At 57.6% G+C, this 17,837-nt stretch overlaps 1 protein-coding gene across 2 annotated transcripts in view; it reads right to left on the reverse strand.

The window, feature by feature from the left end:
• The window catches only part of SHANK2 (SH3 and multiple ankyrin repeat domains 2), a 449,254-nt gene that overhangs the window by 19,343 nt on the left and 412,074 nt on the right, over positions 1-17,837 (reverse strand). For both annotated transcript variants that reach the window (XM_045066358.1, XM_045066365.1), the window contains 6 exons: positions 10,134-10,269; positions 9,516-9,596; positions 9,216-9,224; positions 7,800-7,820; positions 1,633-1,763; positions 334-445 (listed from right to left, as the gene is read on the reverse strand). In XM_045066358.1, the coding sequence (XP_044922293.1) occupies positions 334-445; positions 1,633-1,763; positions 7,800-7,820; positions 9,216-9,224; positions 9,516-9,596; positions 10,134-10,269 (490 nt within the window). The remainder of the gene's footprint in view (positions 1-333; positions 446-1,632; positions 1,764-7,799; positions 7,821-9,215; positions 9,225-9,515; positions 9,597-10,133; positions 10,270-17,837) is intronic.

A 17,837-nucleotide genomic window follows, 5' to 3' on the forward strand; every position in this document is an offset into this window, starting at 1 on the left:
ACGCAGGGAACGTGAGGATTGCACTGAGCAGGGCCCCTCCGCCTGCCGCTGACCCCGGTGGGATGAGGGAGGGGGCTTCCCAGACCACCCCAGTCTGCCCCCTGCCTCCCTCCTGACATGGGCCCCTTCACCCTGCTGGTGTTAGCACAGATCGTGCATTTGCAAGGCTGGACTTTGTTCCAGCAGGTAGAAGGGTTCCAGTCTGCTAGGGCGTTCGGAGGGCCCTGGTGAGTGGCCCTGGGGGTGGCCTGGGGGTCGGCTCTGCCCTGGGGGCTCCGAGGGCTTCTCTGAGAGCCAAGGGGAACCTCTGTGAGTGTAGGCTGCGCTTCTTACCTATTGATTTCTGCCTTCGCATCGTACCTCGGGGGAGGCCCAGAAACGGGCCTTTCGGGCTCCCGGGAACCGTGGGCGTCATTACAGCAATCCCCTGTCGTTCGTACACGGACTGCAAACCAGAGAACCCAGAGTGAGGGGGGCCCCTCCCAGCTCCGCCCATGGCAGCCGGGCCCAGAGGGTGTCATAGCAGCCCCGGGCAGTGGGCAGCTGTCGTCTGGCTTCGTGTGCCGCTCCCAGCAGCAGGCTGCATCCAGCGGAGGCTGATGAGATGCACCAGCTTCAGGGACCCCGGAGAGATTCTCCCCGAACACCGCCCATCGGCTCCTGCTCTCTAAGTGCCAGCGTGCTCCGTGGAGCCGTGGTCTGGCCAACCAGCCTGAGAGAAGGGGCCCGGGCCGATGCTGTGTAGAGCAGAATGCACACAGTGGCGGCCAGCGCAGGAGCTCGGTCTTTCTCCACAGCACGGGAGGGGCGGCCAGGGGCTGGTGTGACTGAGCCAGCTGCTGGGCTGCCCCGGCGCTCCCGGGCCGCATGGGCACAGAGGCTGCAGCAGCTGGGCTGGCGCAGCAGGCAGCTAGGGCTTACCTCCTTCACTTGGGAGCAGGTGCCTGAGCAGCTCCCAGCCCACCTGCCCCTTACCTGTCTGTACAGGGCTGCCTCCAGCCCACGGCATCGGAGGGCGACTCTGAGCCTGGGGGTAACGGCTGTGGGCTCTTGCAAATCTTGTGCTCAGGGCCCCAGAAGGTCTTCCTACCCACCGCGCCCCCCCCCCCCCCGGGGGCATCTGCCTGGCTTTCTGGAGCCCAAGACCAGGCTGGAGAGCATTGGGGCCGGGGGAGGGGGAGGGGGTGGCACTTGAGACACAGCCGAGGCTGCAAACAAGGTCGGCAGCAAGGATGGGGCGCGTCCTGCGGGACGGCTCGTCCTGCATGGGGAGGTCGCCTGGAACTCCTGGGAGTGCCCCCATGGGGTTCTGGAGATGATGGGGGTGCCGGGGTGAGCATGTCCGCTGTCCTCACTAGCAGTTGCTGCTGTTTGAGTGTGCGCCGTGCAAGGCTGTCCTATCCGGTGAGTGGTGTTTGCGGGTGACGGTCTAAGACGAGACTAGGGGAAAGCGAGTGACTCACTGTGAGTTGGGTTCTGAGAAGGCACTAAGGGGCTGTGACTGGGACACTCGGACCTGCCACGAGGCACGGAGGCCGAGTACAGGTGGCCGAGTCCGGGAGACACCGAGGAGCGCCCTGTCCACACAGCCCAGAGCGCATGAGCGCCATCCCCCGGGGCATGGCCACTCACGTTCATGTCTGAGACGGACGGGAAGCACCGGCTGGTGGGCCGCTGCTTGATGGTGGCCACCCTGGACTCCATGGCCACGTTATCAGCAGCGCGGGATGGCTTGGAGGCCGGGACTATCTCCTCAGGTTTATCTGCGATGGAAATGGTGGTGGGAACAGCAGTCAGTGGGGAGCCCCTGAAACAACCAGGCCTGCCTCTGGCAAGGTGCCCTGCACACGTGCGCAGCCGTTTCCCTGCTCCGGCCTTGACCATGCAAGCAGGTGCACAGCGCCCCGGCGTGGGGCACGCACGCGTCGGTCTGCCTCATGCACGCACACCGTCACCCCAGGGAGGCGCACACAGACTGGACGCAGCCGCAGTCCCTGGGGCCCCTACACTCCCTGAAAGTCACATCTTCACTGGAGCCGCCTGGATTCGTGCCGATGGGACTTACTCTTGACCGTGTGAACTAAACCAGTGTTAGGAATCTTGTTAAGAGCTCGGAGGCAAGGCTGCTTTGTAGCAAGATGCAGTTGCTGGGGTGTAAGCCCTACGGCCCAGGGCTGGAGGCAGTGGGTGCAGCCAGGTAGGCCGCGTAGCCAGGCGGGCCACGCTGGCGGGCTTGGGGGGCTGGCTCTGGGGGCGGCTCAGGGGTTGCTCGGGGGGCCGGCTCAGGGGCTGCTTGGGGGGCCGGCTCTGGAGGCCGAGCCCTTGCTGCTTGGGCAAGACCCGATTTCCCAAGAGTACCACATGCTCATTTCTTTGTGAAAAAGAAAGTAAAGCATTAGTTATAAGTGATTTTTACAAATTAAAAGCTTAAGAAAACTATAAACTAAAAAATTTTTGACTGTTTTGGTTAAACTTGTAAGCTTCAGATTTGAAAACATTCCAGAATTGCCCTGACGCCCAGTTTTATCTGGAGGCTGCCTGACACGTGCAGAGCAAGTGTCTTCAGTGGGGCCCACCCCAGCCACCCTTCCAGGAAGATTGTGGCCATGTTAGCACGAAGCCAGTGTGAGGGGCGCCTGGTGGGAATAGCCTGTTTTGAACCTGGTTAGGCACAGCACTCTCCTTGCTCCCCCAAGGCTAGCAAGGCCACAGTCTGAGGCCTCCTAGCCTCCTCAACCTTTTTGGTGGCCTCGTGATGCCCCACAAAGTGCATACCATCGCAAAGACCCAGGCCCCTGGGGCCTTGCCCCCGCCTTGAGCTGTGAGGTCAGCACGTGAGTGTTGGAGCAGACGGGATCTCTGGGCGTCAAGTCATTCCCATTGGGTGGGACAGCTACTCGTAATGGGGACTTCCCAGAGGAGCTAGCCCCCTGGAAAACTTCCCCAGAACCCCAACATTTTCAGAGCCCCAGACCAGGGAGTGGGTATGTGGGGGGGGTACCTGGGGGCCTGGCAGGCAGCCACCAGGGCCAGCCCAGCCACCCAGAGCACACACGGGTGAGACTCCGACATCTGCGGGTAGCTGCTCACAAGGCTCCTGACTCCGGAGCTGTGTCCTGACTCCGGAGCTGTGTCCTGGGTTAGCACCTTGTGGCCCTGGGGTCAAACCCTGCCTGCTGCTCTCGGTGCATGCAGGCTGTTTACATTTTTAAGAGGCTGTGAAAAGGAGGGGCAGGAGAATGTGCCAGAGAGTCTGGGGCCTGCAAAGCATGAACCTCTCACTGTCTGGAAGACGCCTGTGCCTGGCCAGGACCCTGCCCCAGGTCACCTGCCACTGAGCCACGAGCCCAGGGTTCAGGCAGAGGGGCCTCAGGGAGGCCCCCCCGCCCACGACACACACAGACTCACGCCTGCGTCTCCCGTGTGAAGACCCGCTCCTTCCCTCTGTCCTGCCCTGTGGTCTGGGCAGGCCTGCCAAGGGCATTTCCTGCTCCTCGTGGGTGCTTGGGACGCTGGTAAGCCTTGGTCCTTTAGGGAGTTGGTCAGAGACACCCACACGTCTGGGTCATTCTGTCCCCAGCCCACCTTCCTCCTCATCGCTCCTGGAGCTGTCCTGTCCTCCTCACCAGTGCTCAGGGCCACCGAAATGCCACTCCTCTACTGCCCCCCACAGCTGCTGCCCCTTCTCCTTTCTCTCCTGCCCTCCTCCCTCTGCTGTGCTGTGCACACCCCACAATCTTGGAAAGCTGCTTCCTTCCGGAAGCTGTCCGCACTCTGGTCTGGGGCAGGACTCCTTCTGCGGCTGGGCTCTAACTCGCTTCTGCGGCCTGTCAGCCGGGCTGCACGCCCTTGACCACGGCTTGGGCCGCTCACGGTCGGTGGTCTGGTGGTGCTTGGTTAGCCTCCTTGATCCTCGTGGCCTGTGCCTGGAAGCCGGCCCTTGTGATGGCTGTCGGTTTGCTTCCGTTCAGGTGCAGGGATTCGGGTGTCCTCGGAGCTGCGAGCCCGTCTGTGGGTCTCGCCTTCACCGTAGCCCACACAGCTCACTGAGGCTCCCTCTTGGACCTCTGGAACCTGGAGCCCCACAGTCCTCCTGTGGGCAGCCCCGCAGGTGGGGCACTGGCGGTGCGTCTGGCTGCATCGAGCAGGGAGCCTGGGGCAGGGCGCTGTCCTGGGATGCAGAGCTAACCGGCAGAACCTTGGCGAGCCTCCTGTTTCTAGCTCTTGCTTTGGTTTGAACTCCCTTGCCCCCACATGCTGCGGGTCCCCTGTGCGGTATTGGGGTGCCACCAGGGATCTTCACATGCCCCAAATATGCAGGTGGCAGACTGATCGTGAAGCTTCCGGGCACATGGCAGTCACCCTAAAAAATAAGTCTTGGATGCTGGGCACGTCAAGGTGAGGCCAGGCCCATGTTAAGAATCGTCCCTGGTGGAAATTCTGAATGCCTCACTTCTAACCCTAATGAGAACCTGGAACAATCCGGACCTGAGGTGCTGAAGGTCATGCAGGTAAAAGCCAGCGACCAGGTGGTGGGGGCTGGAGCTCTAGCTGGGGTCATCCAGCCTCTGTGCCCCCACCTTCGGCCAGGGGTGCCGAGCCCTGGTGGGCAGTGGACATGTAGGATCGCCATCATGGTCTGCCTGGTCGAGCTGCTGGCGGTCAGGGCCCTGTGCGCACCACACTCAGCCGCGACGAGGGCCACCTTGAGCAGATAGCCTCGTCTGTGTGGCGAGCCGGGTCCTCCTCCCTCCGCCCAGGTGTCCTCTGGAGCCAGCACAGCAGAGCACGTGGGCTTGTCAGGGCAAGGCTGGAAGTCACTGCTGCTTCGGCAAGAGCCACTTAGCGTGGCTTGTGACTCGCGCAGACATGTTTCCCTGGGGGGCCTGGGTCCCCTCCTGGCTCTGGTCTCCGAGGGAGCTGCCCGCCTGGCTCAGGACCCGACTTGGGACCACTCGGCCCCGCATCTCTGGAGGCTTCTCTAACCAGGGCTGTGAGACTCAGGATTATTGTGTTTCAGTGACAAAAGATGGGGTTTGGGGCTCCGGATGAAAAGGATTAGTGAGTCCAGCCCCCTGCGGTCCTAAAATGAGATACTCTGACTGAAAACAGTCCTGCAGACACATCTGAAAACTGGCAAATCTTAGAAAACTGGCTGGGGGAGTGCTGATGAGGTGCTGTACTATAACCTTCTAAGCACGTTTGTGGTCTTAGAGGACGGGGAGATGCTCACTGTCCATCAAGGGCAAGCTGCCCGGCGAGGGGACGAGTGTGCTCTGGGGGGAGGGGCGGGTTTGGCAGCACAGTGACGAGGGCGCCGTGGGAACCAGAGCAGGGAGGGCCAGAGCATCAGGGGTCCCTGCCACCTCGCCCTGGAGCACACCCTTAAGCGCAGGCAGGCTTTACCACGAGTCACCCCGTGGGCCCTGAGCCCTCCCACTGCAGAAGCCCACGCCCCACGAGCTAGACCTCGGGTGAGACCCTGGGCAGGAGCCCGTCTGCAAGAGGAAATGCAGACCCCACCAGCCCGAGGCTGACAGCAGCCGCGGCCAGCTGGACCCCCTCGGGCTCAGTTTCCTCAGGAGGTGTAGAGGCGTGGGGAGGGCCGCTCTGACCCCAGCTGGGCTGTTCCTGGCCCGAGGGCCCCCAGGCATCTTTTGCCTTCCAAGGGATGGGTCTGTGGGTGCAGCCAGAGGTGCCGGTAGGTTGGGAGGCCACGGTGAGGCCGGTCCCACCATCCAGCCTGGCTCTCACCCGGAGCTGCTTGGGGCTGGGGACTCTCCTGGTGGCCCGTTCACCCTTGTTCCCACAATCATGCTGTCTGGGGACTCGGGCAGGTCCTGGAAACACTGGAGGACAAAAGCAAGGGGTTCTTGAGACGAGGAGCTGGAAACAGCAGGCGTCAGCCTGGAGGGGCTGGGGGCTTCTCACAGCTGCGACAGTTTCCTAGAACTGCTGTGCCCAGTTCAGGACCAAACGTTTATATTCCATCAGTCTGGAAGCCAGAATCCCTAAATCAAGGTGTCGGCAGGATGGTTCCTCCTGGAGGCTCCGGGGACGATCCTTCTCTCCTCTTCCAGGTCCCGGGGCTCCGAGTGTTCGTTCCTGGCCCCTCCAAGCTCGGCCTCTGCGGCCTCCTGTGTGCGTCTCTCTGCCTCTCCTTTGAGGTCACAGTCCAGTATGGCCTCATCATGACTGCATCTGCAAAGGGCCTGCTTCCAGATAGGGTCCCTTTCCTGGGTTCTAGCTGGATGTGGATTTGGGGGACAGTATTCAACCAGTGTGATGTAAAGGCCTGGCTTTCCTCTGATGCACACGGCCCCTCTGGAGGCTGGAGAATGCTTCTCAGGAGGTGAGCCCAATCTCCCACAAGAGTGTAGTGGGGCAGGAGCTTCTCTACATGCCCACCGAAGTTTGATGCTCCCGGCTGCGTGAGGCTGGACTGTCCGTGGGCATGGGCCCCCAGAGCTCTGCACTGCTCCCCACAGTGCCCTGGGAGCGGGGTGGGCCATGGCCGCTGGGCCCTTTGGGGTCTTGTGCGCACACTTGCCTCCTGCTCTGGCCAGGGTCAGGAAATAGGGGGCGGGGCACTCAGTCTCGAATTGCATCCAGTCTTCTCTGCTCTGGAAAGCAAGGTGGGTCCCTTGCCTGTCCTCGGTGTTGATTCTCCTCTGGGCCATGCTGGCCGTAGGACCGTGACTTGTCTTTTCCCACAGTGTGGAGTGTCTGGCTGCTGGAGGAGAAGAGCAAAGTGGATGGGGCCTGGAGGGTGCAGAGGACTTCCTCGGCCGGCTCTGCCACGCAGTGTGGCTCCTGGGAGCCGGGGGCCTTCTTTAGGATGGTGTGGCAGACAGCAAGTGATGGCCTGCACCGAAGGGGCGCTTGGGGACAGATGCAGTCCCAGGATGCTTTCTGTGTCCTGGGCACCTGCCGCACGGCTGACACGGTGACCCTGGGAGTTTCCAGGGCAGCCTCTGGGGGCGGGGGGTGGAGGCCGGAGAGGGGAGAAAGGCGGCGCTCTGTCTTGGCACTCTAGGACCTGCGATCCTGCCCCCAGATGCTGCCCTGTTGGATTCTCAGACACACCCCTTGATTCCAGCCTTCAGAATACGGCCCTGTGCCTTTGCCTCAGTGCCTAGGGCCATGTGACGGGGTCCACTCTGCACCCTCCCCCACCCCCAAAAGCAGTTTTGAAATTACTGTGCTTTTAGTTGTTGGGGTGGTTGTCTCTAGCAGCCATGTGAGAAACACCCCAGAACGTGGATGCTGGGGAAGGAGGGGCCTGAGTCCATCGGGGCCCTCGTGGAGCAGGTGTCTCTGCTGTTCACAGCACGGTGACCGTGCCCCACCCCACGCCTGTTGGCTCCCTCCTCTTGCCAGCTCAAACACAGCATGGTGCGGCCCTCTGGGAGAGCCAGGGGCTCTGCTGGCCTGCTTTCGGCTGCTTGCGGTGAGAGGCCGTGGCCAGGACACAGCATAGAGGCTGCTGGCTGGTAGGGCAGGCCCAGCCGTGACAGCCCGAGGGTCCCACGGCCTTCCCAGTGATGATGGTGAGGACACAGCTCTGGGGGGACGCACAACACGCGGAGGGGCGAGGAGCCACAATGGGAGAAGCAAAGCAGACAGGACAGACTGCAACAGGACAGGGTCCGGAGCTGGGCCCCTCCGCGGCCCCGGCACAGGGAGGACACAACGCGAGGTCACGGCAGTCTAAACGCCACGCCAACAGCCACAGAGGGGTTCTTGTCCACAGGGTATGTGGGTGGGGGCTGGGGACAGACACCGGGCTCGCCCCTTACCCTTCTTCTTCCGGATGGAGGCTTGCAAACAGAAAGCGGAGCATGAGTCTGGAGACGGCGGCGCTCCCCGGGGGCCTGGCTCGGGGGCGCCTGACCCTCACCCGCAGCTCACTGGGGTTAGACTCGGAAGGCCGGGGTTTCTGGAGAGCTCGATTCATGGCTTCCCCAGGAACCCGGGGATGGGGTGACCTTCCCCACCTGACACGTCCAGCTGGTAAACCTGCTTCCTAGCCACGGATGAGGCACTGTCTCGGGGCATACTTTACACTGAGCTCCCTGCCCTCTGCCCGCACTGTGCCAGTGAGGCATGTGAGTGAGCACGGAAGCCGACTTCAGGAGCCCCACGACCCCGCATGGGGGAGACACGGGCCATGAGACACTGGGGCCCCTTGGAGGAGGTGGGGCGGCACGTGCTGTCTGGCTGTAACGGACAGGCAGCTGTTCTGCTGGCACCCCTGCCCCGGGGCAGGCCAGCTGTGTGGGGATGGTCGAGCTTTCCCGGCCGGCTTGGCTTGGAAGGACAGGATGTGGTCAGAAAGGGGGCCAGGAGAAGCGGGGCTTGTGGGGGCCGCCCGCTCCTGGCGGAGGTGGGCAGCACCATGGCAGGGGTGCTCGTTTCTGGAAGACTAGGCCTCAGTGACTGCTGAGGGGTGATGGCTGGGAGGCAGCCAGGGCCGGGGAAGGACCGTCTGGCTGCAGTACTGCACCCAGTGTGGACGGGGGAGACCCTCCCCCCGCCCCGAGAATGCTCCAAAGAAGAAGGGCTGCTCTGTCCTTCCTGGGAGGGAGGGTCCCGAATGTCCTCCATGAAGGCTGGGATCAGGTGGGACTGGTGTCCGGTTCAACACCAGTGAGGGGTGCTCAGATGTCACCCCGCTGGGTCTGCCAGGCCTGAGGGGCACGTCCCGTGCGCAGATGCTCCCTCTAGCACCTAGCGAGGGCCTCTCCGCATTCTCTGCAGAGTGAGCCTGTCAGCCCACTCGCCAGTTCCGTGTGGTCAGAGCCAGCCTCCTTCCAAATGTGTCCCTGGGCTCCATGGTGACGCCCAAGCATGACATTTAGCCAGCATCCAGGCAGCCCACACCGGCTCCAGGGTCCTCCCTCCCCCAGCAGCCACCAGTGCTACTGGACTCAGGGCCCACGACGTTCTGCATGCCCGTCCCTGTCTATCCGGCGGGGACAATCGCTACAGCCTTCCTGTTCTTTGCAGACCTTCTAGAGGACGCCAGGAGCTCCCTACCCCTGGTGCAGCTTGCCAAGCCTGTCCGCCCCACCACTGTCTGCGTCAAACCCTGGGGACGGAGCTTTCTGTCCCAGCCGTGCACAGAGCACCGGCAAGGCAGAGTTCGGTTGGGGCTGGTGGGGGAAGCCTGGATAGCAGGGGAGCTGTTTAGGCAACACTGTAGAGCAGCTTACCTTTGTCCACTAGTGAGAGGCCCAAAAATTCAAAACAAAACAATGTTAGATGAGCCGAAAAGAGGAAAAGGCGGAACTAGTAACCACCCCCGAAGCCAGCAGGATTCCCACGGAGATGCCAATGTGGGAGCCGCCCACACACAGGAACCCGATGCCATTCCTGGGTTTCAGGGGCAGAGACCAGGGCAAGCAAGCGAGCAAAGGCCATGCATGGCCTGAGGCTGCGCGGAGGCCGGTCCCACTGCGTCCCAGGTGCTGGCGACAGCGCGGGGCGGGGCGGGCCAGACGGGCGACTCTTACCGAGCTCCTCCAGCTCCGAGGTCATGGACTTGGAGCGCAGGGTGAGGGCCGTGGTTGGAGCACGCTTGGGAGGCGGGGGAGCTTGAGGGGCAGACGGGAGAGACAGAGATGTGAGGACCCGGCCAGGCTGTTGCCTGCCCCTCCCCCACGCTTCCTGCACAGCCTGGGAGCCGGCGGCCCTGTGGGCAGGCGGGCGTCCCGCCGACGCTGGGGAGCAGCAGCGGTCACGCAGCGAGGCTCCACTTGGGCCGGGACCACCTGCCCTCCCTGAGCGAGAAATCCGCGGAGGGGAGGCCGGTTCAGCTCTGTCTGCGCTGTGCCTGCCAGTGACTAACGGGACTGACAGCTCCAGCAGCCTCGCAGCCCCTCCCTGGCTGCCACCCCCTCATCACGGCAAGGCCGTGGGCTTCGTATGTGTGCGGACGCCCCCCAGGCCCTCGCTGCTGAGCACGGCCGTGCGTGCTGCCACCTGTGTCCGGACGCAAGCCCACAGGCACCTCCCTTTGCGGCTGCTTCCCCTCCGAGAGGGCTGGCCCCCCAGCGGGAGGAGGTGTGGGGGGCACCTGAGTGTGTCCAAGCACAGGAGGCTGGAGCGCAGGGGCAGGGCAGGGCGGGCACCTTTCTTCCTGGCGGTGTCGTCCGGGTCGAGATTCCTGGTCACCGTGACCACCTTGAGCACGAGGTGGTTCCCTCCCTGGCGGATCATGTTCACCACTTGCCGGTGGCCGACCTTGACAACGTTCTCGTTGTTCACCTGCGGGAAGACAGGGGCTGTGGGTCTGGAGCCGCGGGGGCTGAAGGGAACAGCACCCACCCCTGGGCGGCAATAGCCCTGCCTCCGGACCGACGGACGGACGGACGGTCAGCAGACTCACAGCGTGAAGCCACTGTGGCTTTGGAATCAAAGCCCTGACCGTGGCTTGGATGGGGGCATCGCGCCGTGCGGGGCAGTTCCCAGCTGCCGGCGGCTACGATGGACTCCGGTCTCCCCCGAGGGCACTGAGGTGCTCACTCTGGGCAGGGCTGGGATGAAATTCCTGGCCGCCAGACAGATTTCCAGGGTCGAGGGTGTGGCCCTACAGCTTTCCATTTTCACACTTAAGGGGAAACACTAATTGTTTCTCACATATTTGGGGAACACACAAAATGGCCCATCTCCTCCAGGTGCGCCCTCCTCCCTCCTCAGTTACCAGGGGGGCTGGAAAAGGCGTAAAAGCTTGGCTGACAAGGCACTGAGGGCTCCAGGTCCCTGCCCTGCTTATCCAGGGATCCAAGATGAGGCCCCCATCGTGGCCACTCAGGTGTTTGCTGACCTCCTGCCCGAGGCCCGTCTCTCTCTTTTTTTTTTTCTTTTTTTAAAGATTTTATTTTTATTTATTTGACAGAGAGAGAGATCACAAGCAGGCAGAGAGGCAGGCAGAGAGAGAGAGGAGGAAGCAGGCTCCCTGCTGAGCAGAGAGCCCGATGCGGGACTCGATCCCAGGACCCTGAGATCATGACCTGAGCCGAAGGCAGCGGCCCAACCCACTGAGCCACCCAGGCGCCCCCCGAGGCCTGTCTCTTGACCTCCCTCTGTCCCCATGGCATCAGCAGGCAGAGGCACGACTGCACCTCCCAGAGCTAGGTCCCATGGCAGACCTGCTTTGTCTGCTCCCACCACTGCCCCGGGGCGGGTACGAAGACAGGCCGGACCACGGCCAGTACAGAGGGAGGGAGATCTCAGGTGTTGGGGCTGCACACCCCCGGCCTGGTGAACTGGCCCTGTCCTGAGGGGGCTCGGGCACCTGCTGTCCCCACAGCCCCGGGAGGTGTGCCGGGCACGGGGTGGGGGGAGGGCAGCACAGGGAGTAAACCCGCAGGTGGTGGAGTTCGTGGCCACCCCATGCACTGTCCTCCGAGAAAGAAAAGCCCCCACTGCAAAGAACAATTGAGAAGAACCCAGTGCCCGGCCCACCCCACAACCGACAGCCCCGTGTTGTGCTTGCTCCCGCTGCGGATTCCCTAAAAACCTTTCAAGTGCAAGGTTGCCTCAGGCAGAGACGTCACCAGGCTGGGTGACTTCTCACCGTCCTCACACCTGTGTATCCAGGTCTGCTCACCAGTGAGGGGCGCACTCTTCCCGGAGCGCCTCGGAGCACACAGCAGGAGGACTCATGGTGGGGGGCATGTCGCAGCTGTTCTTGGTGACAAATGACGCCCCTCCCCGCCCCACCTTTCCTGTACGTGCCCCAGGGAAGTGACGTTGCTCGTTCCGTCATCCACCACTGTTGCTCAGAGCACCCACTAAAAGCCAGGACATAAGGGGTGATCCTGGCGGGCGGTCTGTCCCTGTCCTCTCTGCAGCTCACGTTCTCAGGGGGGTTGGCCACACCCGAGTCCGTGAACAAGTGTGACCCCGGCTGTGCTGAGTGCCACCTGAGCCAACTGGTCCAGGCAGGAGGGGCCGGGGAGTGGGAGCGCCCAGGCACGGGCTGAGGGAGCCCCTCTACAGGAGGATGGGTGCCGGCAGTGCCCCAGACCCTGCCTCCGTCCATCTGCAGGGGAGTGTCTTTGCCTTCGGCAGTCCTGTCTGGCAAGTCCCAGGTGTTCCTCCTCAGGCGGGGCCCCCCAAAACAGAACTGCACTCCCAGCCGCCTCTGCTTCCTAGTGAGGACAAGAGTGGCACCTACTGTGGGACAGAAGGACTGGTTTCTCAAGCCTGCTCTGACTGTGGGCCTCTCATTCTCTCCTCTCCCCGTGCCCCCGCCCCTCAACCAGCCCCATCTTCCCACCCTGCTCTGGATGGAGTTCTTCTCCGGAGTGAGAAACATACCAAGGTCAGGGCCATGGGCTGTGTGGCTCTGGGCTTTTGTGGATGTCACAGGTGCACGAGTGAGCCCTCTGACAGGGAGGGCACACGGTGCCAGATGCGTGTGCTGTGATGCCTACCACTACCCACCTGCCAGAAGAGCAGGCAGAGATGCAAGGCAGCACCGTTCAACTTGGAACCCATGGGACCAGGACCAAAGGCAGGACAGGATCCTCCGCTCCAGTCTCTTCCCCAGCACAGGGTGTGCACGGGAGCAAGCGCAGAGCCTGCTTTAGAATTTCCCAGCCTTTAAACAGACTCGAAATTCAGTTTATCCCATAACGGGGCTTTGGAACCAGCCACCGGCCCTAACAGATGCTGTGAACCGCGTGTGTGGGGACCAGAGCCACAGAGACTGAGCGGGTGAAATGTTCCCTGCTCCCTCAGATGCCTGGGTTGGCACACTGCGCAGAGCACCTGAGCCTGCAACGCCGGACCCTGCCACCTGGGGGACGCGTGCACCACAGCCTCCTGCCACATTTGGAGAAGGTGAACGCAAATCTGGAGGCTCCTGGGATTGTAGTTGCGAAGAAACATTACAAACCACAGATCTGGTTAATGGCAGGGCATTCATTATTCTTATAGACAGACGTGGGGCCACATCCTGGGGGAGGGCAAGAAGCCAAGCCCGGCGTCCACCACAGTTCAGAGAACTTCTGTGAAGAACACAAAGACAATCCTTCCTCTGCACTTTTGTGCTTTTCTAAACCATTGTCTTCTTCCACTCAAATGGTTATTCCAGATGGAAGACACATGCTCATGGCTTAAAGAGACGGGTCTACAAGGCTTGCTACAAAACCCAGAGGACGCGCCACCCAGGGCCCTTCTCACTCCCACCGCCGTCAGCACACTCCTCCTGCTTTAGCCCTGTGTCTCTCAACACACTTATGTAGCTGCTCCTTGGTGTTTACATTTTAGATGTCGTCTGCTGACACACCACTATGGCCAACGATGACCTTGCTCGGGGTTTCTGAACGGTAGTCATGGACCTGTAGTCATGGACCAGTTCTCTGTTGTGCAAGCACACGCGGGTGTATTGATGAGCATCCCTGGATTCCACGTGCTGGCTGCCGGCCACATCCCCTTCCCCCCAAACGTGACCACTGGATGTGTTTCCAGACATCACCGAGCGTCCATGGGGAGGTCAGAATCCCCCTCGGCTGAGAATCACTAATTCAGGTCTTTTCTTCCATTGCTCCCTCTCCTCCCCCAGGACTTCCACACCCGGGTTATAGTTCTGTCAGAACTCCAACTGGATCAACACTTGGGATGTAGCTCACGACCAGGCGGTATAGCTATTTGTAGCTAAGCCATGTAGTGTGTTATGATTACTTTGTTTTTTCCCATACAGCATGTTTTCCCTGGAGCGAAATCATTTTCTATTGTTTGTTTGTTGGTTTAATTTTCTATGTACTTAACAGTAATTCCAATCCAAATGCTTCCTAATTATGTAAATCTCTTTTCAAGATCTTCAGATATGTTGGGTATTTTGCTAAGTTTATCTTCTTGAAGAAATCACTCCCAAAGACTTCTGCTCTTCTCGGCACAGTGTGGGTTGGGTGTACTTTAATCCTGTGCCCCAGGATTCCTTTCCGTCTGGTCTTGTGTTGGGCTCACCTGAATCCCACAACCCCTGGACATATTGATTGTTACTTGGTAAAAAGCCTCATTTTTGGTAAAGGATATTCTCTAGTTGCTTCCCAATGAAGGGAATTTGGCAGAGATTTTTTTTTTTTGTTGACATTGTTTATTGGAAAATGGCTTTTTAAAAGGTATATTTATTTGAGAGAGAGAGCAAGTGTGGGGAGGAAGAGAGAGAGACTCTTAAGTGGACTCCACACCCAGTTTGGAGCCCAGTGTGGGGCTCGATCTCATGACCCTGAGATTATGACCTGAGCTGAAACCAAGAGTCAGGTGCTTAACTGGCTGAGCCACCCAGGCACCCTGGAAATGGCTTTATGTGCACACTTAACTGGGAGTCTGGGTACAAAACTGGAGGTTGGGGGGTAAGGTAAAGAAAGTCCCTGAGATCATCTCCTCTGTAGGCAACACAGTCTGGGAAAAAATAATCCCCTCACCCTGAAACTCAAACAAACAAGAACAACTCCATGAACGCTCTGGGATGTGAACTGAGGTAGGCAGATTTTGGATGGGAGTGGAAAATTGGAAGCTTTGGGCCATGGACAGAGTGTAATTCGGGTCACCTGAAGCTCTGAAGGAAAATGGCAGGTTTTCTGGCTTAAGAAATCAAGAGGACGGAATGTGGGGTGGCCACAGCTGTCAAAGTGAGGGGAGAATCCCAAAAAAGAGAGAGCCAGAGAACAGCAGCTCCATGTGCTATGTGTAAACTCCAGATCTCTGATGCATGTATGAACTGTGCCTGCACAGGCCTGACCAGTTACAGCTTGCAGATGAGGCTAAAGCGCCTGAACCTAAATTTGAGCTGCTCTTACTGCAGGCTAGACACTTTCTGGTTTGAGACTAACCAAGGTAATTACCAGTTAAAGTGCAAACATCAACACTCATCCAAGGAATGTAATAGAATCCAGATGGTCACAGCATAACCTTTACAATATTCAGGATATGGTGAAAACCTACTTGATGATCCCAGGCATGCCTAAGATGTTGGAGTTATCAGACAAGGATTTAAAGCAGCATTATAACAATACTCATCTCAGTATAGGAAAGTACACTCTTATTGCATAAAAGGTAGGAAATATCCAAGAAACAAAAATGTAAAAAGAAGTGAGAATGTTAAAACTGAAAAAGACAATGTTGTAAGTTAAGAAATGCACTGGATGTGCTTAATAGTGAGATGGATATGGTGGAGCAAAGAGTGAACTTGAAGAAACATCAACAGAATTTATCCAATACAGTGAAAGAGAGAAAGATTTCCAAAGTGAAGAGGATCTTAAGGACTTGTGGGACAATGTCAAAATGTCTAATATTTCAAGTCCTAGAAGGTAAGAATTTGGAATCCCAGAACAAAGAGAGAAAGTGGGTCAGAAAGAGAATTTTAAAAAAATGATGGCTAAGGGGCACCTGGGTGGGTCAGTGGGTTAAATCCTCTGCCTTCGGCTCAGGTCATGATCTCAGGGTCCTGGGATCGAGTCCCACATTGGGCTCTCTGCTCAGCAGGGAGCCTGCTCGCCCCCGCCCCCTGCCACCTGCCTCTCTGCCTACTTGTGATCTCTGTCTGTCAAATAAATAAATAAAATCTTTAAAAAAAAATGATGGCTGAAAACTTTCCCAATCAGGTGAAGGACATACATTTACAGATTTATAAACTAAGTGAAGGTGTACCTGGTGCCTCAGTAGGTTAACTGCCTTGCAGGATCCCAGGGTCCTGGGATTGAGACCCACATCAGGCTCCCTGCTCAGCCGGGAGCCTGCTTCTCCCTCTGCCCCCACACCCAGCCCTGCTCGCTCGCTCTCAAATAAAGTCTTAAAAAAACAAAACAAAACAAAAAAACCTCGGGGCGCCTGGGTGGCTCAGTGGGTTGAGCCTCTGCCTTCAGCTCGGGTCATGATCTTGGGGTCCTGGGATTGGGCCCCGCATCGGGCTCTCTGCTCAGTGGAGAGTCTGATTCTCCTCTCCCTCCGCCTGCTGCTCTGCCTCCTTGTGCTTTCTCTCTCTCTGTCAAATAAATAAATGAAATCATTAAAAAAATACATTAACAAAAACAACTCACTGAATCCCGAACAGGGTAAGTATAAAGAAAGTCTCACCCAGACACATTACAGCTAATCTGCTGAAAGCCAAAGGTAAAACGGGGAACTCTTAAAGCAGCCAGAGAAGCACGACACATTCCTTAAAGAAGAACAGTGATTTCGATGACCATGAACTTCACATCAGAAACCACAGAGGCAAGACTGTGGATCCTTTTAAACTGCATAAATAAAACAACTGCCAACCTAGAATTCTATATCCAGTGAACATATCTTCAAAGAATGGAGGTAAAATAAAACATTTATAGATGAATGAAAACCTTGAGAATTTGTTGCCAGCAGACCTGCTGTTAAAGGCAGTTCTTCAAGCTGGATGGGAATGATATTAGATCTTAGAGGCCTGAGGATATCAGAAATGGTAAATACGTAGGTAAAGTATTAAAGATAATTTCCCCTCTTATTTAAAAAATAGATGTGACTGAGGCAAAAATTATGTCTTGTGGGGTTTACAATGGCAGTAGATGTGAAGCCTATGACACTGTAGCATACGTGAAGGCAGGAGTGAGACACACACGCCTACATGGTTGCAAGGTTGTTATATTTCCTGTGAACTGTGCAGTATGAATTCTAAGTGCACTGAAAAGTGAAGGATGTATATTGTAGTCCCAGAGCCCGCCACTAAAGAGAACGTAAAGTATGGCAAAAAGGCGGTATATTACAATGGGGTTCTAAAAGTAGTCAATAGGGGTGACTGGGGGGGGGCTCAGTGGGTTAAGCGCCCGCCTTCAGCTCAGGTCATGATCTCAGGGTCCTGGGATCGAGCCTCGCATTGGGCTCCCTGCTCAGCGGGGAGTCTGTGGCTCCCTCTGCCCCACCACCCCCTGCATGTGCAAGCACATGCTCTCTCTCTCTCAAATAAATAAATCGTAAAACAATAAAAATAGTCAAATAATCCAAGAAGAGCAGAGGACAAGAGAACAGATGAACAGAAATAAACTGGTGGGCCTACACTGAAAGGCACTAATAATTACATTAAATGTGAACGGGATAAAACTAGGTAAAAAGCGATTATACAAATGGGTTACAAAGAAAGATCTAATACGCTATGTGTGCACTTTAGGTACAAAGACACAGAGGCTGAAAGCAAACACAAGGTTTCCCATGGGTGGAGCGCCTATATTAATATCACACAAGGGAGACTTCAGCCGCTTTGAATAATAGTTTGGCAATTCCTCAGAAAGTTCAACACAGAGATATGAGATGACCCAGAAACTCCCCTCCCAGGCCTATTCCCAAGAGAACTGAAGACAGGCTCAAACCAGTTCCTGCACACAAAATTTCCTGGTGTTACTCCTAGCAGCAGAGAGAAGGGGAAGGGGGGGTGAGGAATGACTGTCAATGGGAGTGAGATCTCTTTCTGTAAAAGAATGTTCTAAAATTAGACTGTGCACATGGTTGCAAAATTCTGTGGATATACTAAAATCCACATTGGGTGCCTTAAATGGTTGAATTTTACGGACATGGATTATATCTGGATAAAGCTGTTATTAAAAAAGATAGACTTCAGGAAAAGAGTATTACCAGAAATGAGGGATGCTTCATAACGCTATGAGGGAATTCATGACAAGGACAACAGTCACACATTTATGCACCTGTTCACAGGGCTTCTGTATACTGAAGGGAAGTTTGATGGAATACAAGAACTGGGCATCTCTGCATTTAATACAGCAGGACACTGACTATGCCTTTGTATTCAGCTGGACAAGAAAATCGGTATAGAGACATAGATGACCTGAACAAACATC

Source organism: Mustela putorius, unplaced genomic scaffold (genome assembly GCF_011764305.1).
Source record: "Mustela putorius furo isolate JIRA1106 unplaced genomic scaffold, ASM1176430v1.1 tig00000127_pilon_pilon_pilon, whole genome shotgun sequence".
In the NCBI taxonomy this organism is placed as follows: Eukaryota; Metazoa; Chordata; class Mammalia; order Carnivora; family Mustelidae; genus Mustela; species Mustela putorius.